This window comes from Acinonyx jubatus, chromosome E1, assembly GCF_027475565.1.
Source record: "Acinonyx jubatus isolate Ajub_Pintada_27869175 chromosome E1, VMU_Ajub_asm_v1.0, whole genome shotgun sequence".
NCBI lineage: Eukaryota > Metazoa > Chordata > Mammalia > Carnivora > Felidae > Acinonyx > Acinonyx jubatus.
The window spans coordinates 4074097-4101931 of NC_069397.1; the positions used below are offsets into that span (position 1 = coordinate 4074097).

The 27835-nt window shown below is 48.0% G+C and overlaps 2 protein-coding genes and 1 long non-coding RNA gene across 4 annotated transcripts in view; 1 reads left to right on the forward strand and 2 right to left on the reverse strand.

Annotated features, from left to right (window-relative positions):
• The window catches only part of DHRS7C (dehydrogenase/reductase 7C), a 17069-nt gene extending 16743 nt beyond the window's left edge, over nucleotides 1-326 (reverse strand). For both annotated transcript variants that reach the window (XM_015078695.3, XM_015078694.3), the window contains exon 1: nucleotides 169-326. The gene's annotated coding sequence lies outside the window, so the exon portion shown is untranslated. The remainder of the gene's footprint in view (nucleotides 1-168) is intronic.
• On the forward strand, nucleotides 307-17424 carry LOC106980635 (uncharacterized). Its single transcript, XR_001431118.3, has 3 exons — nucleotides 307-594; nucleotides 7892-8038; nucleotides 16784-17424. It is a non-coding gene; the product is annotated as an uncharacterized LOC106980635 (long non-coding RNA).
• GSG1L2 (GSG1 like 2) lies at nucleotides 10195-27772 on the reverse strand. Its single transcript, XM_027047331.2, has 5 exons — nucleotides 27278-27772; nucleotides 18794-18841; nucleotides 16995-17147; nucleotides 14870-14981; nucleotides 10195-11649 (listed from the first exon to the last, which is right to left on the reverse strand). The coding sequence occupies exons 1-5, from the start codon at nucleotides 27582-27584 to the stop codon at nucleotides 11391-11393; spliced, it is 879 nt and encodes a 292-aa protein (XP_026903132.1). The 5' UTR covers nucleotides 27585-27772; the 3' UTR covers nucleotides 10195-11390.
• Between the last annotated feature and the right edge of the window lie 63 nt (nucleotides 27773-27835).

Here is a 27835-nt window from a genome sequence, read left to right on the forward strand (position 1 = left end):
CCCGGGAGCAGGGAGGCGGCCCAAGGCTACAGGGTGCACTCGCCATGCACCCACGTGTCTTCTCCAGGGAGCCGGGCTCTGTGCAAGCTCCCGGAGGGCTCCTTCCGAGCTAAACACCCAAGCGACCATGTTAATCCCCAAACACTCAATGAATAGGAAATTACTCACGGTGTGTCCAAAAGCAAACGGAATCCGGGGCCTGCCCTCCCAAAGGTTAGTTACAAATTTAATTAAAATGGGTCTGCATTTTTGGAAGGAAATCCTTGTGTTAAGGCCACTTGCTTGGGCCCTAATGACTATTTATAGCTCTCAGCACACTGAAGGGCTTTTCAGGGTAAATATAGTGTCTATTCTGGTATTCAGGGACACATGCTGGCCGGGTCTGATTTCAGAGCTCTTGCCAGGGCTTTTAAAGCTCTCTGTCTTGCCTGACTGTTAAGGGTTTCCTCTGCTGTTCGGGGCTGGGCATTAGGGATCGGGACCTGGGATTTTCAGGCAAACATCCCTGTGCTCTGTTCCTGTAACCCTTGGATCAGGTGATGAAAAGCATAGAAGAACCGTTAAGAATGGAGCCTGTTGCAGAATGAACCCCTGGTAGGTGTGACCTGAACAGAGTGTGGGGGTGTTTCTTCCTAGTCAAGCTCTTTCACCTCCCTGGGTCTTAGCTTCCTTATCTATAAAGTGGGCGTAACATAGTCATCTTGCACGGCTCTTGCGGGGACAGACTAAGATACTGTGTCCAAGAAGATAACTATTATCCTCCGGAATGATTAAGAACACTAAGAATTTGGGGTGCCTGGCTGGTTCAGTCAATGGAGTGCATGACTCTCGATCTCAAGGTCGTGGATTCAAGCCCCGTGTTGGGCGTAGAGGTTACTTAAAAATAAAGTCTTGGGGGCGCCTGGGTGGCTCAGTTGGTTAAGCGTTGGCTTGATCAGGTCATGATCTCGTGGTTCATGGGTTCCAGCCCTGCATCGGGCTCTGGGCTGACAGCTTGGAGCCTGGAGCCTGGAGCCTGTTTGGGATTCTGTGTCTCCCTCTCTCCCTGCCCCTCCCCTGCTTGCACTCTGTCCCTCTCTCCCTCTCAAAAATAAATAAACAAATTTATAAAAAAGAATAAATGAAATCTTAAAAAAAAAAGAATAGTAAGAATTTATCCCAAATGTGAAATATCTTAATTACATAAGGGAACATGATAGGATTAGAAATGAAAACACATCAAAAGCTAAGAACCAGTTCAAGCATTCAAATCTCCAGAAACCAGAAGACCAGTCATAATGATGCCCTAAGGGCACCTGGTTAGCTCAGTGGGGTTAAGCATCTGACTCTTGGTTTCGGCTCAGGTCACGATCTCACGGTTCGTGAGTTCAAGTGCCCAGTCGGGCTCTGTGCTGACAGCGTGAAGCCTGCTTGGGATCTTCTCTCTCCTCTCTCTCTGCCCCTCCCATGCTCATTTTCTCTCTCTCTCTCTCTCAAAATAAATAAACTTAAAAATAGATATTTATTAATATTTTATTTTTATATTTATAGGTATAAATATAAATATATTTTTATAATATTTATATAATTTTATTGTTATAAAAAAGTTTATTTAATAAATGTCTTTAAAGGTGGCCATCTTGGGGCACCTGGTAGCTCAGTCGGTTAAGTGTCCGACTTCAGCTCAGGTCAGGATTTCGCGGTTCGTGAGTTCGAGCCCTGCGTCGGTCTCTGTGCTGACAGCTCGGAACCTGGAGCCTGTTTCAGATTCTGTGTCTCCCTCTCTCTCTGCCCCTCCCCTGCTCATGCTCTATCTCTCAAAAATAAATAAATGTTATGAAAAAAAATAGATTCACAAAATTGTTACTGTTTTGCTGAAGATTTATCCATATTGTTATGTGAAGTTGGAGATTACTCATTCGGTGTGTGAATATACCTCGCATTTTTACTTCGTTCCCCTGACAGTGCCACTTGGGATGGAGGTGTGTTTGTTTTTTTTTAATAGAACTGTTCTTTGAAATTAAGAATGAGGAAATTTCTAATGAGCATTCTTTTAGAGGACCCACCTACGTTGGGAGGCTGAAAATATTATGAGTGGTATAATGTCTACTTGCCAAGGTTGGCTTAGTCAACATACAACTTCTTCAGTTCCCTTGTTCAAGTGTGGCCACTGCTGTGGTTGGACAATTCACACCTGTATTTGATGGCAAGCCTCACAGCAGTACAAGGTCCTTTATGAAAGGGTAACTATCTGGGTCTCCTGTAATAGTTCATGGCAGTCTTTCTGTTTAAGTAGATGTGGATGACGGTGGTTATCCACGATCAGGTGCGCTAGCAGAATTATTTGCCTCTTCCACGCCATCGTAAGGATGTTCCGGGTATAGTTTCACGCTGCTGTAAACAGTGATCATTGGCCAACCATCCACCTAAAGACTAGCAAACATCCTCAGATGTGGAGCTTAATGTTTCCAGAATGTCCAGAAATGTCATTCGTTGATTCTGTCATTTATTTCTCAACCATTATTTATTGCTCAGCTATCATGAGCCAAGAAGAGATCTATGTGTGAGGAACATAGCGCTGAATGACAGAGAGAGAGTACTCACCCTCACGGAGCTTTCTGACCACCTCGTGTTGGGAAGCGGACAGTGAATCCACAAGGAAGTAATCCTGTAGTATGTCAGAAGGTGGTAAGTCCTCTAAGAGGAAGACAAAACCCAGGGAATCCCTGGGTGTCCAGGCAGGAGACAAAATCTCCCTGGATGGTTCAAGAGACTTTAATGGGAGGGTCATTTGCAGGGCTGTGAAAGGGTTAAGGATACGTACACCAGGGCCACTGAGGCACCCAGAGACCAGCAATAGTGAAAAGCTGTTAGCACCCCTTCAGACAAGGGATAGAAAAAGAGTTACTGCAGACCAATGAGAGGAGGTAGAACTTGGGGTCAGGGTCGGGGTGGGGGGGTTGCATCTAGCATATTCTATAACCATGGAAAGTAGCTGCTACTGTCTGTGAAAATGGGCCAAAGCAGGAAGAAATACCTTGATGGCCATCTTTCCAGTCTCTGACACCATGGTGTGTTTGAACAAGCATGGGGCTGGCTGGGAAGAGAAGCAGACCAACAGAAACAGCAAGGGTATCTTGCCCACCTGATTAACAACAGCCCCTGTACAATGATTAGTCTCTTGAGGACATGCTCACAGGACCAAATACCTTCATACTCATTCATACTCAAGTGTCATTACAAGGCGAATGTCCACACATCTCTTCCCCAAATTTCCTTGTCACCAATTCTTTTTCCATAGTCTCCAACCTGTTGGCCAACCCAACTACCAATATGACAGTGTAGATCTGTAACTCAGGCCATCTTTCCACCCAAAGGAAGTGGACAATAGGTACGGCTCGAGTTCTGTGCACAGGAGGTCTTCCTTCTCTACCGTGTGTCAGAGCCACTCTTGAACGGGATCATCTGCCTCTAGCTGATGCCAATGTATCAGGCAGACTCATCTGTAAACCATCCCTACCTACCATTTTCCTTTAACGGAAAGTAAAGGCCATCAATGAGCACAGGTGGGTATCACGGAGTTTTAATGCAACGTACTAGTGCCTTCTCTACCTGCTTGGGCCAAAGGTCAGTTCTCTCTAACTGAGGTGATCCCTGAAGGCACTGAGAGCTGGCTGTCCGCTGACTGCACTACCAACAGCTGGGGCAACAATCCATCAGTGAAGAGGAACCTGGTTGACACATCACAGCATCTATCACAGGAGAGGGGAAGAGGCAAACTGAGAATAAGTCCCTCTGATTTCATGGGTGATCAGAGAGTGTTGGTAAAAAGACGATGAGGAACCGATGGATGCCTGAGGAAGTGATGGGGATCTGTGCCGGACAGATGTTCTAGGCAAAGGGACCAGCAAAGTGCAAAAGCCCTGAGGCAGAATGTGCTTGGAATATTAAGAAGGCTCCACACTCAGCTCCAAACCCAATGTGGGGCTCAATCCCACAACTCTGGGATCATGACCCTGGGCTGAAATCAAGAGTCAGACACTCAACTGACTGAGCCACCCAGGCACCCCAGTTTTTTATTGAAGCATAACTAACATGTAACCTTATAGTAATTTCAGGTGTGCAACATACTGATTTGAAAATTCTATACATTTTCAATGCTCACCTTGATAAGTGTGGTCATCATCTGTCCTGTATGATGTTATTACAATATTATTGACTTTATTCTCTATTCTGTGCTTTTCATCTTTATGGTTTATTTATTTTATAACCAGAAATTTGTACCTCTTAGTCTCTTTTCTCTATTTCACCCATCCCCCAACCACACCCCTCTGGAAACCACCAGTTTGTTCTCTGTATTTAAGCATCTAGTTTTTGTTTGTTTATTTTGGGTTTTCATGCAGTATTTGTTTTTCTCTGACTTAGTTTACTTAGCTTAATACCCTCAAGATATGTCCATGTTGTCACAAACGGCAAGATGTCATTTTTAATGGCTGAATAATACTCCATTGCATACATATATCTTCTTTATCCATTTATGTATTGATGGACACTTGGAATGCTTCTGTAGCGTGGCTGTTGTAAATGCTGCAGTAAGTATAGGGCTGTATATATCTTTTCAAGATAGTGTTTTTGTTTTCTTTGGGTAAATACTCAGTAGTGAAATTACTGGATCATATGGTATTTCTATTTTTATTTTTTATTTTTTTATTATTTTTTAACTTTTATTTATTTTTAAGAGACAGAAACAGAGCACAAGTGGGGGAGGGGCAGAGAGAGAGGGGGAGACCCAGGCTCTGAGCCCTCCACACAGAGCTCGACGTGGGGGTTTGAACTGTGAGATCATGACCTGAGCTGAAGTCAGTGCTTAACCAACTGAGCCATCCAGGTGCCCTGGTATTTCTATTTTTAATGTTTTGAGGCCCTACATAATGTTTTCCAGAGTGGCTGTACCAAGTTACATTCCCATCAACAGAGCACAAGGGTTCCTTTTCCATTGTGGTTTTGATTTGCATTTCCCTGATGATGAGTGATGCTGAGCATCTTTTCATGTGTCTGTTGGAGGGCCTACATATCTTGTAGGACATGGTTCAATGTTTGGCTTTTGCTCTAAATGAGATGGTAATCCTTGGAGTGTCCAGAGAAGAGAAAAGATGTGATTTGACTTTCACGTACACCTGTTGTACTGGGACTAGGTTGTGTGGGGACAAGGATGGAAGTGGAGAGGCAGCTGGAGACTTTTGTGACAGTAACCCAGGGAAGCAGTAATGGTGGCCTTGGCTTGGCTTCATTGGGTAGAAGTCAAGGTGGTGAGAAGTGCCTGGATTCAGACAGATTTGAAGGTAGAGCAGACAGGATTTGCTCATGGGTTGGACGGAGGGGAATAAAGGAAAGAGAAGAGTCAAGATTACTCCCAGATTTTGACATTTTGACTTGAATGACTAATAGGATAGAGTTACTCTTCACTTTCCTTCCTTCCTTCCTTCCTTCCTTCCTTCCTTCCTTCCTTCCTCCCTCCCTCCCTCCCTCCCTCCCTCCCTCCTCCCTCCCTCCCTCCTTCCCTCCCTCCCATCTTTCCTTCCTTCCTTCCTCCTTCTCTCCCTCCCTTCCTCCTTCTTCCTTCCTTCCTTCCTTCCTTCCTTCCTTCCTTCCTTCCTTCCTCCCTCCCTCCCTCCCTCCCTCCCTCCCTCCCTCCTTCCCTTCCTTCCTTCCTTCCTTCCTCCCTCCTTCCCTTCCTTCCTTCCTTCCTTCCTTCCTTCCTCCCTCCCTCCCTCCCTCCCTCCCTCCTCCCTCCCTCCCTCCTTCCCTCCCTCCCATCTTTCCTTCCTTCCTTCCTCCTTCTCTCCCTCCCTCCCTCCTTCCTTCCCTCCTATCTTTCCTTCCTTCTTTCCTTCCTTCCTTCCTCCCTTCCTTCCTCCTTCTCTCCCTCCCTTCCTCCTTCTCTCTTCCTTCCTTCCTTTCTTCCTCCCTCTCTCCCTCCCTCCCTCCTTCCTTCCCTCCTATCTTTCCTTCCTTCCTTCCTTCCTTCCTTCCTTCCTTCCTTCCTCCTTCCCTCCCTTCCTTCCTCCCTCCCTCCCTCCTTCCCTCCCATCATTCCTTCCTTCCTTCTTTCCTTCCTCCCTCCCTCCCTCCCATCTATTCTTCCTCCTTCCTCCCTCCCTCCCATCCTTCCTTCCTTCCTTCCTTCCTTCCTTCCTTCCTTCCTTCCTTCCTTCCTCTGTCCCTCCCTCCCTCCCTCCTTCCCTTCCTTCCTTCCTTCCTTCTTTATTTATTTTCTTTTTTTTCCTTTTGAGATGGGGAAGACTGCAGGAGGCAGAGATTGGGGATGTGGGTGAATTCCACGTTGCGTTCTATGTTAATTTTGCAACCCAGTTAAATCTTAAGTGGAGGTGTTGAGTGGGAAGTTGGGTAAGCCATTCTGGAGGTATGTCCAGCTGAGAGAGGTCTAGGCTCAGGTTATACATTTGGGAGTTATCACAAGTAGGTGGTATTTCTAGACATGCAATGACATGCAAGCTCTCCTAAGACTTGAGTGTAGACAGGGGGGATATTGAGGGCTATGCTCTTTGGTACTCCCATCATCCGGAGACTGGGGACTTGAAGTAGTGTCATCAAAGGAGACTGAATAGATGTGGCCAGTGTGGTGGGGGAGACGTAAGAGAGCAGTGTCCAGGAACCTGGTGAAGACAGTATTTGAAGCAGGAGGTGACCGCCTGCATCTGCTACTGCTGATTGGTCAAGTGAGGTAAGGTCTGAGTGGTGACCTTGACTTTAGTCATGTGGAGCCAGTGGAGACATTGACAGGAACTCCTGTGTGGAGATTATCATGAGTCCAGTTCTCCTTCAGTCTTACTGTCCGTGGTTCCGTAACAAGCCAGCCCTGCAAGGTGGCTCACGATCCATCCAAGCTCCCTGCACCTGACTCTTTGAAAACATGGTCTTCTGCATACCTTGACATTTGGATGAGAGCCTTGCTATGTCTGAGAGATGCTCGGAGACACCGGCCCTTGGAGCTTGGTTGAATAATGTTAGGCAGCTTCCACTTTTCCCCATGGCCCTGGAGATGCGGAAAAGCAGGACAGGGCAGCAGGATCTCTGGCATGGACCTATGTTTGGGCTCAGATGCAGCTCTCAGGGGGAACAGTGAAAACTCACATCCACTAAGGGTGGGGGGCAGTTTCCTTTTTCTGTTTATGGCTTGACTGCCATAGACAAGGGATATTCCAACCCAAAGCATGTTGCTTAGTCTACAAAGAGATTCTTGCTCCAAATCCCAGTCTACTTTATAGCCCTACTTTAGGAGAGAAGCCTAAAGATTGGCCTGACCCTGAAATAAAGGTATTTTCTAGTCCAAGAATTGAGAACTAAGACTAAGCAGTGTGAATGCATCTGTGGGATTGGGGGCCATTCCGGGAAACCCGGGGCATGAAAGCCGCAGTCTAACGCAGAGCAAGCCCCCCGCCTGTCTTCTTACCTGGAGCCTCTTCAGTATCCTTGGTCCCAAGCAGAAGCCATGTTTTGAATTGAGTGTAGCTTCAAATTGCCCTGACCCATCTCTGGATCAGAGAGAAGGGCTCCCTCAATGGCTTCCTCCTGGCGTTTTCAACCCCTTGACTCCTCCCACAAGATGCCCAGGGCCCTGCCCTTGGACAGTCTCACCTAGGGAGGAAGGAGAGGAGGGGATTTGTCTCCCACTCTGCCCCCAGGAGCCTTCCAGCCCTGAGTCTGAATCTCCGTTCCATTCCTGACTTTTTGTACAGTCTCAGGCATACAGTTAAACCTGAATCTCATGGCCATCTTCTGGAAATGGAGACCCCAATACTACCACCTTCATAAACGTGCTGTTGTGTAGAGTCAGAATATTTTGAGTCAGCCACCATCTTTTTTTTTTTTTTGCCACCTACCTCGTAAGAGGAGACATGGACCCTTTGCCCTCCAGTCCTCCAAGACTGGTTGGAGGAGGCCATCGGGAGCCCCTGCTGGCTGCTTCTCGTGATGGATTCCTTAGTCAGAACAACTGAATGCCAGCAGCTTGGAGACTGACTCATCTGTTGTTGAAGTAAGTAGACCGTAGACATGGACCAGTTCTGTATCAACGGACCCCAAACAGGCATTCAGCTCATACCAGAAAAGGGCAAAGGTTGAGTCCTTACTTCTAGGAGGAATGGTGTCGTGCCTGGAGTATTGTAGACACCTGAGGAAAGTCACTGAATGGTTAACTCAGGGTGGATGGTGTCCAGGCTAAAAATGGTTGGTGGATTGGCATTCATTGGATCCTGGCTTTCTCCCCGGCGCGGCCACTGAGATTTCACTCTTGTTTCCCCACCTCGCTGGCAGGGGCTCAGACTCCATCTGGTTTCCTTAAATACCCAGAGGACCCGACACAGTGCTTTGCACATGGCAGATCTTAGCAGTTAATCCTTCTGTTTTGTTCGCTAAATGCCAAGTATTATTCTAAGATCTTCACACACATTAACCCACTTAGTCCTCACAATCCCCGAAAAAGGGGGGCTATTCTCTCATTTTACAGATAAGAAAACTGAGGCACAGACAGACAAGTGACTCACCCAAGGTCAAGGTAGGGGGAGCTGAGGTTTCTGTTGAGGCAGTCTGGCTCCAGAATCCGTGCCCTTAATCACAATCCATATTAATTCCTTCAAAATTCTAAAAAATAAAATGGTCTATTTGATAGAACATATGCGTGCATATATATATATATGTATATGTATATGTATATATTACATATATATATTCATTGATAGATATTCTCCCAATGCACACATCACATATACACATATATACAAATATGTCTGTGTGTCTGAGGATTTTCTACTTGTGCACCATGGTCTTAGATGTCGGGGAATGCAGAGAACAGTCCTTGCCCTAGAGAAGTAATTTACGATCTGTAAGAGGGAAACAGGTATATAAATAGATCGTTTCAATATACCGAGGAATTAAAATCCACCGGGGTCTGTCTTAGAGCAAAGCTATATGAAACTGAGACATCTTGGCTCTTTTCCCTTTTTTTTTTAATGGTTTTATTTATTTATTCATTTTGAGGATGAGAGAGAGAGAGAGAGTGGGGTGGAGGGGCACAGAGAAAGGGGGACAGAGGATCTGAAGCGGGCTCTGTGCTGAGAGCAGAGAGGTTGATGTGGGGCTCGAACTCACAAACCACGAGACCCAAGACCTGAGCCAAAGTTGGACGCTTAACAGACTGAGCACCCCCACCCCCCGCCAACCCAGGCGCCCCTGTTTCTTGATGTGGGTGGTGGGTACAGGTTACGTTCACTGCCTGAAAATTCACTAAGCGATGCATTTAGGGTTATGTGGGTTATATACTTTAATATAATCAACACTTTAAAACACTTGAAAGGAAGAAAAGTGTCTTGGGAGCTCAGAGGATATAGCAAAGATTCAGTTTTGGCCGGAGCCTCAGGGATCAAGCATCCTGTGTCCTGCCCCGGCATCTGATCACTGCTTGTCTCTCAAAGTGCCACCTGGGCCCTCCGATGACATCAGCTTCTCTCATGTGGCTCCAGAAAATGTGTTTTTCTCTCTGGCACCTTCTACCGCGTTCTGCACAGATATGTCTTGTTTTGCATTGCTTTTTCCATTTTTTTTAAGTTTATTTTAATTATTTTTTTTGTGGGGGGGGAGAGCATGCAGGGGAGGGTCACAGAGAGGGAGAGAGAATCCCAAGCAGGTTCTGAGCTGTCGGTACAGAACCTGATGGGGGCTGGAACCAGGAACCACGAGATCATGACCTGAGCCAAAATCAAGAGTCTGATGCTTAACCAACTGAGCCACCCAGGCACCCCTTGCTTTGCTTTTTAAAAGCGAACGGAGTGTCTCTTTGTGAACCTTTCCTACGTGGACACACAGGGGTTATGAACCATACAAAGGACCCTGTACACTGTGGAGGGCGGAGGCCACTGGGTACGGACCCCCCTGCTCTAGGCGAGGAAACAGTGCAGGAGACCTCAGCATGCCCTCCTGGTTGGGCTTACTCTGGCAAAAATCCATACGACATCTGTCCAAATATGCCTGGTTCAACAAACCACAAAATTCCATGCGACCATCATTCATTGGGCACATACCTGACTAGAGCCCCAAACATGAAGAACTTAGCTTATTTCTCCTTATTCTGTGGCTACCGTTCGGCATAAGCAGATCAAGTGATTTTATTCATAACATTCAGGGATGGTTTGTTCATTTTTCCAGAAATGACACGTTCACTAAACACATGAATACTTTCTTTAGATGAATCTAAGTTAGGGCATAATTAGGGTTGTTCTAATTTAGCGGCTTATTTAAAAAAAAAAAAACAGCAACCTAAATTATGTGTTCAGCAACCTGTGGCCTCAATGATATGTTAGTTTAAAATATAAGATAAGTTTATATAATATTATAACAACACATTAGGAACCATGCAGAACACCACTGCTTTAAACAAAACTTGCACGTTTAGCAATGTTTTTTTTAATTTTTTAAAAATGTTTATTTTTGAGAGAGAGACAGAGACAGAGCACATGAGTGGGAAAGGGGCAGAGACAAAGAGGGAGACACAGAATCCGAAGGAGGCTCCAGGCTCCGAGCTGTCAGCACAGAGCCCGACGTGGGGCTTGAACCCACAAACCATGAGATCATGACCTGAGCCAAAGTTGAACGCTCAGTCGACTGAGCCACCCGGAAGCCCCATAGCAATGTTTATTTTTAGAAGCAAAAGTGCCTAGCAATTTAAGTACAACATTTCCAACATTTGTTCTACTTAGTTGCGATAAGGTGTCATTCCATCCGGCTGTTCTCATTTTGTTTTATCATTTGATTATGCTTCTAAGTAGATTTTACTATAGGTAGAAATGAGGAAATTTCGAAGAAAATATATATTTAAAGTAACACAAAACTAATTTTTTAAATTTAAATTCGTGGCTTCTTGATGAAAATAAAAAAAGGAAGTATGGGATAGTCACACAGGCTATCAATCTGTGTCTGTTAATTAAGGGAAAAAAATTCTGGATACTCTTCCGTTAACAAACATGTGCGGGCAACACATTTTATACTTTTGGTAGTTAGAACCTTGCTTTCCCCTGTCTTCAAAACTTCTTACCCTCAGTGTTCACATGTCCCATCTCCTTTGGTTACTTTGATTAAACTCACTGTCAGGAAAGCCTGAGGTGCTGATTTATACTAGAGTGTCAATGGTGGATATCGTCTGTAAGAGTGATCTCACTTAAAGATACTGGCATTTTACCGGGAACCAGTAGCTGAAGCCAAAGGTGTTTAATGAAGGGTAAGATGATGGGTAGGAAGTTTACCCGGACCACAGCCTTCTGAAGTCCTCCCCAGAGATGTTCATTGTGGACGTAAGTGCCTGGCTGGTCTGCCTCTGCAGAGCTGGTAGCTTGTGGCTAGCACATGGACACCTTCCCTGGGGCATTTGGTGGCAGGTGCTCAGATGCACTCACAAGGGCATGCCCAGCAGGGCTGGGAGCAGCTTCCATTTCCCAAACACTTTCTGAAGCCTTGGGTTCCGGGAATTTGTGTTGAGAGTGCTTACTGCCTTTCCGTACCCTCTGCTTCTCTATGAACTCCAGGCGGGCTGCCGTGTATCTGTTCACGGCCATGACCGACACAGCCATGCAGAGTGCGAAAGAACCCCACGCGAGGCTGTCAACAAAAGGCACAGTTAGGGAAGAGTGTGGGGCTGTGGTTTCCTTCCTGCGGGAGGTCAGTCTGATGAAAATCCAGCTCGTAGTTCCACTGAGCTCGGACCCGGACTTTGGATCACAAGTTTCGGACACCAGCCAACAGTGTTGTTAAGAGAAAATATTTCGGAGTCATTGTGCCCAATGTGCACTGTGGGTTTACGCCCATCTCTTAGGAACTGTGCACCCTTGAGCTGATGACTTCACCTCTCTGTATCAGGTTCCTCATCTGCAAAACTTGACGGATAGTAACACTGCACACAGGGCGGTGGTGAGGAATTTAATGAACTAATGTGTGGGAAGTACTCAGCATGGGATCTGCTGATACAGAAGTGTTGCTTTTTTGTTATTGTTGTTCTTGGCTCTAAGGCAGGACACCAGCCCTGGGTGTTGTTACTTTATATCCCCACCCTCTGGAAACCTGTTGCGTTCCGAGATGATGGTCTAGCTACACTTTTCATCTTCCACAGAACAAGGAGGAATGAAAGAGAAAGAACCTCTGCCAAGTGACGAGTGTGTGTTTTCGGGGGACGAAATTCCCAGGTAGAAGAGAAGCCTCCACCTCCAATTACCTACAAAGAAGCCTACTGTAGCTAAGTTCTAAACTCGCTCCAGAGTTTCCAATCATCCCTAAACATGACTTGACCCTCAAGGACACCAACATCTAGGGGGAAAGCCCAACAACAAATAGAAAAAAAAAATCCAAAGAAAAGAGCTAAGAACAGAAGAAAACACCAAGAAGAAAACCTTTTGATTACTATCTACAGAGACATATGAGAAGCTATTGCATGAACAAAGCAAGATCAGGATATTTAGAAAAGGAATAATTAGAAAACAAGAAAGACCTAGGGCACCTGGGTGGCTCAGTAGGTTAAGCATCTGAGTTCAGCTCAGGTCACGATCTCCTGGTTCATGGGTTCAAGCCCCGTGTTGGGCTCTGTGCTGACAGCTCAGAGCCTGGAGACTGCTTCGGATTCTGTGTCTCCCTCTCTCTCTGCCCCTCCCCTGCTCACACTCTGTCTCTAAAAAATACATAAACATTAAAAAACAAACAACCATGGGGCGCCTGGGTGTCTCGGTCGGTTAAGCATCTGACTTTGGCTCAGGAGATGATTTCACAGTTTGTGGGTTCGAGCCCCACATCGGGCTCTGTGCTGACAGCTCGGAGCCTGAAGCCTGCTTCGGATTCTGTGTGTCCCTCTCTCTCTCTCTCTGCCCCTCCTCTGCTCACACTCACTATCAAAAATAAATATTAAAGACATTTTTAAAGAATGTAAAAAAGAAGGAACAGAAAGCTAAGAAATGGAAATAATCAAAGAAATAATACCAGAAAAAAAACCCAGAATTCTAGGATGTGAATATTCTGATTGAAGGGCCCGTCAAGCACAGGAAAGGGAGAATGAGTGTGAATGAGAGATCTTCCCTCCAAGGTGCATCATCCTGACATTTCAGAATACCAATAATAAAGAGTAGAAAGCAGCAGCTTACCTATAAAGGGACATGAATCAGAATAGTACGGAACTCGTGCCAGAAGCAGTCAATTCTAGAAGGAAATGGAGCCACACCTTCAACATTTTAAGGGAAAATGATTTCCAACAAAGGATTACGCACACTGCTAAACTATCAAATATAGAGCATTGGATAAATACATTTCCAAATATGCACGAAATAAAATAATATCTTTGCTCCTCGAACCCTTTCTTAGAAAGCTACGGGGGGATGTGCTCCCACAAAATGTGAATGTGAACTAAGTTAGATAATGACATGGGGCCCAGAAACAGCTCTCTGCTCACAGCACTGTGGCAAACCTCCGGGCAGGGGGTCCAGAGCGGAGAGGAATGTGGAGGGTTTTGGTTGGAGCTGGAAGAGTGGGATAGGGGGAGACAGAATTGAGAGATTGCTATGTTTAATGCCATTTTATTTTCAATTTTTAAACATCTTTAAATGTTTTTATTTATATTTGAGAGAGAAAGAGAGCAAGGGGAGGGGCAGAGAGAGAGGGAGACGCAGAATCCCAAGCAGGCTCCGGGCTCTGAGCTGTCAGCACAGAGCCTGACGCAGGGCTCGAACCCACGAGTGGTGAGATCACAACCTGAGTGGAAGTTGGACGCTTAACCAACCCATGATTTTTTAAAAAGATATTATTTTTAAGCAATCCCTACACCTCAGGTGGGGTTCAGACTTACAGCCCCAAGTTCAAAAGTCATACACTCTACTGACTGAGATAGCCAGGCACCCCTGTTCAATACTATTTGAGTTTTAAAAACTATTTGTATGTACTTCTTTGATTAGAAGTTAAGTAATTACAAGTAATAGGAAACAAAACAAAACAAAATGATACTGGAACCAATACCATTTTTTGAGAGAGATCACGAGCAGGGGTGGGGGGAGGAGGAGAGAGAAGGCGAGAGAGAATCCCAAGCTCAGCGTGGAGCCCAACACGGGGCTCAATCCCACGACCCTGGGATTATGACCTGAGCTGAAATCAAGAGTCAGACGCTTAACCGACTGAGCCACCCAGGCGCCCCTGTATAATGTGACATGACTGAGACTTTCTGTTAGGAACACAACTTATCTGTCCATTAGAAGCAGGGGCAGGGTCTCTCATGATTGAAGTATTTATTAGGCAGCATTATAACTCAGGACTCTTCCCCATAAGCCATGTTTAAGAATGGGATAACATCAGTATCCCCATTTATTTATTTTTTATTATTTTTATTATTATTATTTTTTAATGTTTGTTTATTTTTGACACAGAGGGAGACAGAACATGAACAGGGGAGGGGAAGAGAGAGAGGGAGACACAGAAGCTGAACCAGGCTCCAGGCTCTGAGCTGTCAGGACAGAGCCCAACGCGGGGCTCGAACCCATGAACTGTGAGATCATGACCTGAGCCGAAGTCGGACACTCAACCGACTGAGCCACCCAGGAGCCCCCAGTATCCCCATTTCTTGAGGGCTTGACTCTTTGCCAAGGATTTCACAAACATAATCTCTTTGAATGCCTAGGGACACATGAGACAGGTCTCATCACCTTCCAGATGAGAGAGCTGGGCTCCAGAAAGGTTAAGAAATCAACCCAAAGTCAGACGGCAGAGCAATGGCCAAGGTCGGTAGTCTTACAGAACCTGTGTGTAACCCTGCGGGTCCGTCGGGGCTTGGGCACCACGGCCAGCAACTTACCAGTATGACCAGCCGTAGTCCCACGTCTGAGGCTTCCAGTCTTCGGGACCAAGGTTCACAGCGATTTGAAAGATGGTTGTGTACATCATGTGGGCCACCATCCCGAGGAGCCCTGCACGAGGAAAGCTTTGTGAGCCACAGGTGGGGATGGGGTTTCCCTACCTTGCGCGAGTTGGATGTAAACCCCAGGAGCGTCCTTCTTGAACCCTTCCAAGCAGGTCCCCCATCTCACATTCATACCAATTCCTCGTTGTCGTGAATGCATATGGCGTGTGTTCCTCTGATGTGTTGTTCCTCCCGTGGCCACCTCTCCCCGTGTGTCATGCCCCTGTGTCCCTGTGCTCAGAGGCACCAGTGCTCCAGTCTCTCCTTCCCTGTGCAGCGGAGGGGTCCTTGGACCACATTTGGCCTGAAGCCACACTCTACAGGGTTCTGTTCTGTTACTTCTTTTGCATGTGGATGGTTTGCTAACTCTGGGATACTTTAGGGAAAAATCTGAGTACGGGGGGCAAGCCTGGGTGGCTCAGTCGGTTGAGCATCCAACTCTTGACTTCAGATCAGGTCGTGATCTCACATTTTGTGAGTTCGAGCCTCACCTCGGGCTCTGTGCTGATGGCACGGAGGCTGCTTGGGATTCTTTCTCTCCCTTTCTCTCTGCCCCTCCCCTGCTCGAGCTCTTTCTCTCTCTCTCGTAATAAATAAACATTAAAAAACCCAAGTAAGTTGCCTTGGATTTCATTTTTAAATGCTGGCTGTTTTGTTGTTGTGTCTTTCTTTTGCGGGGACTCTAATCTCACGCGTGTTTTTTTTTAAATTTTTTTTTAACGTTTATTTATTTTTGAGACAGAGAGAGACAGAGCATGAACGGGGGAGGGGCAGAGAGAGAGGGAGACACAGAATCAGAAGCAGGCTCCAGGCTCTGAGCCATCAGCCCAGAGCCCGATGCGGGGCTCGAACTCATGGACCGCGAGATTGTGACCTGAGCTGAAGTTGGACGCTCAACCGACTGAGCCACCCAGGCGCCCCTCTCATGCGTGTTTTCATTGGATAAATGTATGGCAAATGGTGGCCAGGTAGGGATCAGCTTCAGGGGCCCAAATAGAAGTGAGTTTTAATTGGTGGGGGCAATTATTTATATATTAATGGGCCATCTAAAGTCCTTGTGATGTAAACCCTCCAACAGTCTACCTGAAACTGTGTTTGCACACTTGAAACTGAACAGACGTCCAGAAAGAGGTTTACTCATGACCTTGGCAGGGGTCGGGGGTGGAGGGTGCGAGGACCTGGGGAGGAGTCTCCAAGAGCCCATGGCCTACCTCTTTGTTATGAAGATCCAGAAATTGGATTTTATCACCCTATTCGCTGATGATAAAGCTTGGGAAAGACTCCTGATACTTATCACGCACAGAAGTGAGCTCCCAGCTGGACTGATGCACTGTTAGCAGGGCTTGGAGTATGGGGACAGAGAAACAAAGGAAGTCATCTGTTGGGGGTCCTTTTCTTGATGGAAAGGCCACTCAGGAGACCAAATGAAGCTGCTCTGATACAGTGGAGGATACAGAAGGAAGACCGCCACCCCAAAGAAAGGGAGTTCTTTATTCTTACACGTACATCGAGCTTGATAATGACTTTCAGTAAGCAACAATTTCTTGCATTCTTCCCACAGAGTAGGTGCATTTACTTAGTCATCACTATAGCCACTGGAGGTAGCTGGCTTAGAGAGGTTGAGTAACTCGCCTGGGGTCACACAGCACTCATGTGGCAGAGAAATGACACCCAGGTAGGATTTCCTGACAAACTACTGTGCTACATTAGGCAATTTCTGTTCTCAGAGCCAATGTGTCTCCTTCCCAGGGTTGTGATAAAGACCCAGTAATACATTTTATTTTCCATCCCTTTCTTTTCATCCATCAGCCAAAGCATCATTGCTTTCCCCTGCCCCCTGCCCCTCCAGTGGGATTTATGCAGTGACTTCTCCGGTGGACCAGCCAGCCGAACTGCTGAACGGGCCGTTGACAGAAGAGCCAGCCTGCGCTTTGGCAGTGGGGACAGACAGCCCGGAGCTTTGTCCCTCCCGCTGGGACAGGCTGTGGGGAATCCCCTGTTGGCTGCTGTCGACAAGTACCTGCGAGCACCGTGAGAATGGCTACAGAAGCATCCACATTGAGCCAGTGGAAACCAGCGCTCTGAGAACTCACTCCGGAGCCCAGGAGGACGGCACTCGTCAACACCAGAAGGATGTTCAGGATCTCGGCCCCAATGGACAGCCACAAAAGTCCTGCAAAGTGTGAGGGTGATAGAGACGCTGAGCCTGGAGAGTTCAGAAGCACCGTGATGTCGAACCCTTTGATCCTGTTCCCTTCTAAGACACAAAAACAGGGTGGCCTGGATGGCTCAGTCGGTTGAGCATCCGACTTTGGCTCAGGTCATGATCTCACTGTTTGTGAGTTCGAGCCCCGCGGCGGGCTCTGTGCTGACAGCTCGGAGCCTGGAGCCTGTTCTACATTCTGTGTTTCCCTCTTTCTCTCTCCTCCCCCGCTCATGCTCTGTCTCTCTCTCAAAAAATAAACATTAAAAAATTTTTAAAAAATTACAAAATAAAATACAGAGATGGTCAGCATTTAAAAAGAAACAGAAAACAGGGGCTCCTGGGTGGCTTAGTCGGTTAAGCATCCAACTTCAGCTCAGGTCATGATCTCATGGTCTGTGGGTTCAAGCCCTGTGTTGGGCTCTGTGCTGACAGCTCAGAGCCTGAAGCCTGCTTCGGATTCTGTGTCTCCCTCTCTCTCTGCCCCTCCCCTGCTCATGCTCTGTCTCTCTCTCTCTCTCTCTCAAAAATAAATAAACATTAAAAATATTTTTTAAAAAAAGATTGTCCTTCGCTGGGAGGGGGAAAAAATAAAAACAACAACAATAAAGCAGGAGTCCGATGTGGGGACAGGAGAGAGGCTGGGGAGGTGGCCTCTCTATTCCCCAGTTCAGAAGTTAGTACGTTGTTTGGATTTGACCAGAAGACTTTATCTTGGTCTTTTTATTTTTTTTTATTTATTTTTTTATAATGTTTTATTTATTTTTGAGAGAGAGACAGGATGTGAGTGGGTTGGGGCAGAGAGAGAGGGAGGCACAGAATCCGAAGCGGGCTCCAGGCTCCGAGCTGTCAGCACAGAGCCCAACACGGGGCTCGAACCCATGAACCGGGAGATCATGACCTGAACCGAAGTCGGACGCTCAACTGACTGTGCCACCCAGGCGCCCCAATCTTGGTTTTTTAAAGAAGACACCAAACTTAAGGAAGAAGGCAGAGGCGGCTGAGCGTTTAGGAGCCCTGGTTAGAGATCCCGAAACCTAGTTTGTATCTGTGTGGGCCGATCCTTTGCCCTCCGGAGGGCATCCCGCCCGCTTCTACGAGACACTGTGCTGCAGGTGGAGGTAAGAAGACCGAGGAACAGGGAGGGAAGCTGGTGTCTGTGAGCTGCCTCCTGGGGCCCCAGCAATGGGCGAAACAGGTGTAGATCCAGCCTTCACAAAACCTGCACTCCCGCTGGGGAAACAGACCCCGCGAAACCATCACGGATTTGATGAGCGGCACAGACAAGACGAAGCGTGCGGGAGCCCATCTCATCCCAGCCCTGCGTCCGCTGTGGGCCGCCGTGGGCGTATGCGTGCCCTGGGACCCGGTAAACACTACCGGTCAGGGCTTCCCGCCCCTCCCCGCCGGCAAGGTCGGTTGTACCACCTTTTCCAGCGCCCCTGACTACAGGACACATGCAGGGGGCAGGTGGTTCCAGCGCTTGGACTTGACTTTGCGGAAAAAGCACAAAGAGCTCTCTCGTGTCTCCGCCCCTCCCCCCGTCTCCCCCAACACACACAATCAAAGTGACCCACGCTGTGAGGCACCCTGGTGGACAGAACATGGGTATTTACCGTGTTCTTCAGCTGGTATTATACTCTGGAAACTTCTACACTTTTCACCTAGAACACAAAGAGAATATACTCATAAGGAGGAGTAACTGTGTTTCTAGCACCCTCACTCTCTTAGGGACAGAAACTGTTTCTGTCCCTCACTCTCTTAGGGACAGACTGTGTTTTGAGCACCTTCAGTCTATCCAGGGTCATTTTAATGGAGAGATAGACAGAGCATGAGTGGGGGAGGGGCAGAGAGAGAGGGAGACGCAGAATCCCAAGCAGGCTCCAGGCTCCGAGCTGTCAGCACAGAGCCCAACGCGGGGCTCGAACTCGGGAACCGTGACATCATGATCTGAGCCAAAGTCGGACGCACAACTGACTGAGCCGCCCGGGCGCCCCTATCCCAGGTCATTTCGAACAAGGATTAGGGGACGTGGCAGATGGCTTTACTGTTCACGGACATGTGCTGGCCCCCCTACCCACCCCACCCACCCCCCAACAGGAACATGATTCAATCCCATCGTGGTGAATCCAGGCTTGGCCATAGGACTTCCTTTGGCCAATGAACTGGGAGCTGGCATGGGGTGGGTCATTTCTGGTCAGGAGCTTTAAGAGCCAATGTTCTGGTTCTTGTTCCCCTGTCTCTGTGATCACAGAAGCACCTGTGCAGGTGGAGTCCCCATCAGCCTGGGTCCCTGGATAGCTGTGGGGAGGAGTCACCCTTCGCCAACCCAAAAAATACATGCAGAATGAACTAGGGATGAACTTGTTGATTTAAACCCCTGGGATTTGGGGGTTGTTTGTTACTGAGGCATAATCCAGCCCGTCTGGGCTGATACTGCGAGCCTTAGACCATAGGTTCTCACCTTCCCAAACAGCATCCGTTATGGTATGAGTCTCAGTTTGTCTCTGGTTAGAGGGAAAGGAACAAAGTTTGTATTGTTTTTTTTTTTTTAATTTTTAATGTTGATTTTTGTGTGAGAGAGAGAGAGAGAAACAGAGTGCAAGCAGGGGAGTGAAGCAGAGAGAGAGGGAGACACAGAATCAGAAGAGGCTCCAGGCTCTGAGCTGTCAGCACAGAGCCCAACACAGGGCTCGAACTCACGAACGGTGAGATCATGACCTGAGCTGAAGTCGGACGCTTAACCGACTGAGCCACCCGGGCGCCCCTGTAATGATTTTAAAAAACACACTGGAGCAGATTCAGAGCTGTTACCGAGTGACCTCGCTGTTGGCATCCCATCATGCTTTCTGGAGCGTGGAAGGACGGGGGGGAGTTACTGCGTGTGCACCAGAGGCTGCTTATTTCGTGTTCCAGAAGGTTCCTGGAAGCCTGGGAGTATCGTCTGCCATGACAGATGCCCAGATGCCTGCACAATCACCTGCTTCTTCCCTGCAGAGTTCAGGGGAGTGGCTCCAAGGACCCCTGAGGGTAAGTGACCGGTACAGGAGCATTAGGACTCGGGCCGCATTAGGACACCGCCCCTGCTGCATCACTGACTGGATGCAATCTGGTGCACAGCCTGGAAGGTGCCGGAGGATGCAGACAAGCCTGAGCCCCGGAGCTGCTCCCCGTCTGGGCTGGTGGGAACTAAAACAGGGCCAGGCGGGGCACAGATCACTGCCTCTCCAAAGGAATGGCTTTCTCAGCCCTAAACCAAGCTTAGTGGTCCCCGCGTTGGCCTCGCGTCAAGGATTTAATAAAATAATGGACAGGAAAGCTGCTCTCAGTTCCTACGCACCGAAATCTCCCTGAAATAAAGTGAGTTGTACTGGGGGCTGTTTGCATGTGGTTAGGGCACAGATTGTTATTAAATATAGCACACTGTAAGTATCCTGAGGGCCAGGGTCACGTCACCTACCTTTCCTGGAAGTTTTCAGGGACAGAAGGAAGCTTGGGGGAGCATCTTTAGACCTCAGAAATTATTTCTCCTTTGTAGGAGAGAAAACCCCAGGTAACTCTCCTACTCAAGAACCTGCAGTGGCTCCCTATTCCGCCAGCGCTGAGCCAAGGTTCTTCTTCTCTGATGGCCTTGCTTCCTCAACACACAGCCCTTCCCTTCGGTTCACCTTCTATCGCATCAGGCTCATGCGGGAAGGACCGTCCGCACGAACAGATGCACGCTCACGGTGGTGCACGTCTAAATGCCACAGACCTTCAGATTGGCCACGCTTGTCCTCACGAAACACCAAGCGCCCTGGGGCCTCATTGCTTCCCACGTCTGCCCTGCGCCTCTGCTGGGCTCTGGGAAGAAGAGGAACAAAGGCTGGGTTTATGATACAGCCACTTGGTTGAGCTGCCCCGATGGGATTCTTTCTGGCGAATGTGTCACAGGCTTTACCCATCACATGACCCGAGGGGGGGCACTTACACAGCCTGGGGGTGAGGATGACAGCCCTGGGGACCCGTCTGCCAATCTGTAGCCGCAGTGGCCCATTCAGCTTTTGAATTAAGCCCACTTTGGATGGATGCAGCCGTTTTCCTGAAGATTTTCCGATTTTGGCAGTGGGCACGGTGTTAGGGTCGCAGCAGCAAAACTTTGGCCAGTTTTTCCTGGTTGGACCAAGGAAGTCGCCATTGCACTGGGGACATCTCTACACTCACATGCTGCTCTCAGAGAGCCTTTTGGGGCCGGCAAGCGCTTCTTCACGTAAGCCCCCGCGTCATGCCCACGAGACCCAATGAGTGAGGCCGGCAGGGGGGAGCAAGTGCGTGTCAAGGACAGAATGGGGCACGTAAATCCTCAAGGCCTGGCCTCTGTGCCTGGTTCTGCCATTCCGTAATCGGACCACTCTGAACCTCGGTCTCTTCATCTGTGAAATGGGTGTGATAGAAGTCCTCCAATGACAAAGTTGCGAAAGGATTCTGTGAACTGCCTTATGTTTTTATTTGTTTTTTTTTTTTTTGAGTGTTTTGTTATCGATAAAGACAAGTGCACACAGCCACATTTGACAGATCTGGAGGCCAGGCGCAAACAGGTCGGTAGAGTCAGGAATCGAAACACCTGAGACCCAGTGCCTTATGCACATCACCCACCTGCTGTCTTTCTCCATAATGCACTGAGGACGAATTCTCTCTCTTGCCTTCCTTGGAGGGCCGCCCTTTCTCTCAGGAATAAAATGGAGGCCAGGTACAGAGCCAGGGGCAGGGCAGAAAAGAAAGCAGAGGCCGGCCTAGGAGATTAGGAGAATTCACAATAGCTTAGAAGGCTGAGGTCAGCCTGGGCCAGATGTCAGGCCGTCGTGACCCCTTGATTAATCTGAATCCTCAGCAATGGTGTTCCTTTTGAATGAGGCCAGCGGGATTAAAAGGAAAAATCTTCATAAATCCCATGAAGCCAGAGAGGCGGGTGTTAACGGAGCTTGGCGATACAGTTTCACCAGCCAAGCAGGGCAACACGCCAGCTTGGGAACTGGTGTCAGGGTCCCCAGTGCTGGACTCGGGCATCTCTGTCTGCTTGTTCCTCACCCCCTCCCCTCTATGGGGTGCCCAGGCCCCTCTGTCCTTGACCTTTGGGGTTTAGTGCAACAGCGAAGAATTGGAAACGGACACCTTTCCTTGGCTCATTGATTGGACGCTTTCATTTCAAATCTCCATTTCAGAGTGTGGGATCAGAGGCGCTGCACCCCTTTAAAGGCACGTTAGGCAGGGGCCCCCGGGGGGCTCAGTCGGCTAAGCGTCCGACTTTGGCTCAGGTCATGATCTCTCCGTCTGTGGGTTCGAGCCCCGCGTCGGGCTCTGTGCTGATGGCTCGGAGCCTGGAGCCTGCTTCTGATTCTGTGTCTCTCCTTCTCTTTCTCCCCCTCTCCTGCTCATACTCTGTCTCTGTCTCTCAATAATAAACACATTAAAAAAAATTTTAAAGGCACTTTAGACAATGGCATAAAGGAATGGGAGGAGGTGGCTTGTGCAGAGGATGTCCTAAAATCACACTCCGGATAAGCTTTTGCAAGGACAGAGCTGATTCAGAAGGAAAAGATCCAGGGACGCTTCTGGGGACATCAGAGCTGGGGAGGGGGTGTTGGACTTCCTGAGACCCCTTTCCTGGGCTTTCTCAGATCAAGGGGCACCCTCCCCAGGATGGAGTCCTTACTGTCAGGTGTCCTGAGCTCCCCCCTCCTCCGGGACTCTCTCTTTACACAGTTTGGGTGCCCTCCCATTCACCTCCAGCTGTAATCCTTCTCTTTTCTTTTTTTTTTTTTTAATGTGTATTTATTTTTGGGAGAGAGTATGCGTGAGTAGGGGAGTAATCCCTTTCTGTCGTCTACCCCAAATCTCCCAGACACTTGTGATAAATGAGACTTACGAGCAGATGTTTATGGGGACTGATCTTCAACTGGGAGCCCCAGGCTATATTCCGCGGCCAATGTGTTTTCCTGGGCCTATGCAGTGTTTTCGAGATGCTTTAAAATTGGGGATTTTCATGGGGGAAATCCAAGTATTTTACTTTTCTGGAAAACTCGGAGGATCTGACAACATTGAGCACGTAAGCCCTCGTGACCATAAAGTTGAGCTGAGCCAGGGGCTGCCTCTTTATCTGGGGATGAGGTTTCAAGGTCATTGGTATTCTCTGATGACCTTGCTTCATTTGCTTTTGTTACCACCTTCTGTGGGCATTGGTTTGCGACCTGTGGCATATATCTTTTGTTTTATTCCTTTGTGTGTTTGCTGTTAATTCAGTTACTCTTTAGTAAAAATTTCATTCTAAGCTTTTTGCTCTGGGAGCGTCTCATAACACATGAAGGTGATCACATCTCTCCGAGGGAAAAAAAGGTGTTCTGGAGAACATGCTTCTTCTTGGCTCTTAATAAAGTGATGACGGTATTTAGAGACTGTGGTTTACTCGGATGAACTTATTATCTTAGGAAGCATAAAAAATGTGAGCAGAGGGGTTTTTTTGGATTGATAGACACAAAATTATTCATTGGCAATTATAAGACAACTTCTCTTCAGTTGAGTTTTGGGCACTGTGGGGGGAAAGAGGGAGTCTGGGTAAGACTTTTACAAAGAATGAGGGGCACCTGGGTGGCTCAGTCGGTTGAGCATCTGACTTCAGCTCAGGTCACGATCTTATGGTTTGTGGGTTCGAGCCCCGCGTCAGGCTCAGTGCTGACAGCTCAGAGCCTAGAGCCTGCTTCGGATTCTGTGTTTCCCTCTCTCTCTCTGCCCCTCCCCTGCTCATGCTCTGTCTCTCTCTGTCCCCAAAATAAAAACATTAAAAAAAAAGAAAAGAAAAAAAAAAGTATATAAGATGCACATAAATCAGAAAGGAGTCAAGAATTCCACTCTTTATTTCTACTTGGCTTTGTCCATGAAACGTTGAGAACATCAACCCTCCTTAGAATTCAGCCTGTGTTCCTGACAATATATTTAAAAACCTTGCAGAGGTGTGATCCACAAGAAGGCAGTGTGTGTGTGTGTGTGTGTGTGTGTGTATGTGTTGGTAGAATGTCAAGGAGATTCCGGGTCTCTAGACGAAGAAGTGTGAAAGGTCTTCTCACAGCCCCATAACTCTGCTGTCGGCCTCTGCTTAGGTCGAGAAAGCTCCCCTCCTCCCACCTGGGTCACAGGTTTTTACCAGAAAGCTCAGGGACAGGTGTCTAATTTCCTGGCTCCTGAGACGCAGTGCTTCTCATCTTGTTCATTTAGGTGTTTCTTTCTAGGGAACACTGTCTTGCCCAGATCCTTGTCCTGGAGTGACCGTGACCTTGTGTGGCAGGGGAGGAGAGTTGCCTCGGGTGACACTGAAGGGACACGTGGATTAAGTTCTTCTGTAACGAGCCTTCCCCTTCCACCCTGCTTTGTGTTCTAACGCAAATACCTGGACTGTTCTGCCTCAGACACTCTGTCCTGTCTGCCTGGAATATCCTAATCTCCATCTATTAAAGTCACAGTCCTGCTTGGAGGTACAGTGGCCACCTCCTTTATGAAGCCTTCGCCATGCCCAGAGCTGTGAATAACCTCTTTCTCCTTTCTATTCCGATATCATATGTGAATCTTTGTGGTAACCATGGTCATATTTTTCCTTGTTTTAGTTTCATCTCGATCCTCACCACTGTGGTCCACTCACCTTTGTATCCCCCCATTCCCCTCATCTTGTGCTTGACAAGGAAATGCTTTTTAGCGAATTTGCTCCATGCTGCTCAGAACGCCCTTTCCAGAGGGCTTTGCTATACCCCAGGGCATGCTTCTCTAACTCTGGTGTGTGTCTTAATCGCCAGGGGAGCTTATTAGAGATACAGATAACACCAGATAGAAAAGAGAGCTGAGGGGAATAAAAAACAATGCTATGAGGATGGGAAAAGAAAAGGCAATTAGGAACTCCAGGGAAAGCAAAAGGCTGTACAAGAAATTTAATGTACTGGTAGCACCTCCTTGATTCTGTAATGAACAATATTTATACAGTCTAAATAATTATTGGTTTATTGATTTATAGAAAACAACAATACAAGTATATTAGGAAGATGGGAGAACAGACATAAGATGTGGTGGTATGAGAGATTTATCCTTATCTGTCATGACAGGAAGTCAATAAATCATGTCTAACATGAAGACAGCACATGGTTTTTGAAACATGGAGGCAAATACCAGAAGAAACAACTGAGCTAAAAGTGGTTTCTCTGAAGGGTGGGACCAGGTTATAGAGCAGGAAGGCAGCAGGGGACTGTTGGTTTCTCTTATAAGTGTTTTTAAATGATTTGATCTCTTACCTATGTATAAATATTACCTTACTTAAATATATATATATTTTTTAAGAAGACTGTGGATATCTAGACCCCATTTAGATCTATCGAACCAGAATCTCCTGCACTGGGCACCTGGACTTGTATTAACTTGCTGGGCGATTCTTATGCACAACAAACATTTGATAACCGGAGTGGTACTTATATGCAGCTATGGAAAAAGAAGTAGGCAGACCTCACATGGGGACTTGGAAGGGGAGTGAAAATTCCCAAGCAATTTGCCTATGGGTTTGGTGACTATATTTTCCAAACTGAAAATCTGAGGGTGCCTTCAGTGCCCTCCAGAATGCAGGATCATGAGCCTCCTGTGTCTGTGGGACACAGACGTATAGGAAGATAGTGGCACCCCCCAGAGGAGAGGGGCAGGAGGCCCTTCCAGTAGCTTTAGCTCTAGGTACTATTGTATCATGTGTACCACACTTAAAGCAAAGGCCATATGTACTGACGGGGACACATGGAAGGGTAAGACTAGGCACTGGTGGCCCCCAGTGGGGCAGGATGGAGAGGGGTAAGCAGCATTGAGAGGGTTCCTACTTGGAGCCTTTTACTTAGACCTCAGAAGAAACCACTAATGCTATAAGGATGAAAAAAAGGCAATTAGAAACTCCAGGGAAAACAAAAAGCTGGTCAAGAAATTTAATGTGTTAAGCCTGAGGTCAAGAGAAAAAAGGGGGGGAGGTCCTCTCCTTTCCACCTTGACGGGTGTGCTTTTCTAGCAGGAAGGGCAGAGCATTGTGGCCCCAAGCATGGACTTGGGTTTGCTCTCAGGCTGTATGACACTGCAGAGTTCAGCTCCTCCCTTCTTAGTTCCTTAGGATGTAAAACAAAAAAAATTTTTTTCTGAAATAGGTGTTCCAAATACCAACCATTCCCTTCCCTCTTCTCTCTTGTCTTCCTCTCCCATTTCCCTTACCAACTGGCAGAAGTTCAAAAGATATGGAACCGGGGCTGAGTAATATGGCAAAAGCAGGGTTGGGCTCGCCAGCCATATGACCTGAAACTCTGAGCCTCAGTTTCCTCACTTGTGAGCTGAGGAAATAATACCTACTCTGCAGGGTTATTGCAAGGATTTCCAGAGACAAAGGTCTAGCTTGTTAAGGATTCTTACTTCTTGAAGGTGCCCCCCAAGAGGGAGGATCCTTTCCCACCGATGATGATAAAAGTCAATTTTCCAAGAGAACTTGCCATTTCTTTTTTTTTTTGTAAGTTTTTAAATTTTATTTTTAAGTTTATTTATTTATTTTGAGGGAGAGATAGAGTAAGGGGCAGACAGAAAGAATCCCAAGAAGGCTCCACATTATCAGTGTGGGACCCGATGCGGGGCTTGAACCCACGAACCGTGAGATCATGACCTGAGCTGAAATCAAGAGTCGGAAGCTTAACCGACGGAGCCCCCCAGGTGCCCCTGAGAACCTGACATTTCAAGACCCCCTAAAAAGCGCAAGGATGCAGTTTAGGGTCAGACGGGGCCACTTTGGGTTCTCGGGGGATTGGGTAGACACTAGCAAATGGTCAAAGCGCATTCTTACAAACACCCCACATCAGGCACTGTTGCAAGGCAGGGAAGCCAGTCATTTACACCTTATAATAATTCTTGCTGACATACTGCTGTCATCCTATTTCACAGATGAGAAAACGGAGGCCCAGAGAGGTGAAGAAGCTCACCCAAGGATACAGAGGCTGTCAGCGGCAGCACTGGCTCCCGAGCCCCTGCCTCTGTCGCCCCCACCCCCGGCACCTGCGGCCACGCTCGCTCACCTGCGCTGCCGAGGTTTTCCTCACAGGACTGCCAGAGCCCCACGTGGAACCGGCTCTGGATGAACCTGTCGTCTCCCGTCTCCCAAATGTACTGGACGGCCTGGCTCTCGTCGTCCCTTCTGCCACCGCCGTGGCCCCTGTTGAGATGAATGCATCCTAGCCCTCCCGGAAGGTCCTGGCACAGAGGCTTTGCCACCCTGCGGGTCCCCTCGCACCAGTGGCTGCTGCCCAGGGCGGCGAGGGAGAAGGCCAGGGCGAGGCAGACGGGCAGTAGCGCGTGCACCTGCTGTCTCCTGGCTCCATCCATGGCTGGAGGAGGCGTGCGGCCTCGGGATGAGCAGCGGGCCGCCTCCCCGCCTCCGCGTGCTGCCCGCCCCTCTCAGCCCTGCCATCTGGCACCCTTACGGGCTTCTCTCCCATCCCCGGGGGCCCCCCAGCGTGTGACGCCCGTGTGCGCGCCTGTGGCCTGAGAAGCCGCGGGAGAAAGAAAGCACGAAGCCGACGTGTTCCCATCAGCTGCGTTCGCGCCCCCACCCTCCCCAGGGTGTGGGTGTGTAG

What these genes read in the sequence shown, in the direction of transcription:
- GSG1L2 (XM_027047331.2), bottom strand. Translation starts at nt 27,584, where the DNA reads ATGGATGGAGCCAGGAGACAGCAGGTGCACGCGCTACTGCCCGTCTGC. An exon ending in GGAAAACCTCGGCAGCGCAG is followed by an intron (nt 18,842 to 27,277) that starts GTGAGCGAGCGT and finishes TTTGTGTTCTAG; the next exon opens with GTGAAAAGTGTAGAAGTTTC. An exon ending in CATTCTCACGGTGCTCGCAG is followed by an intron (nt 14,982 to 16,994) that starts GTACTTGTCGAC and finishes TTCCTCGTGCAG; the next exon opens with GGCTCCTCGGGATGGTGGCC.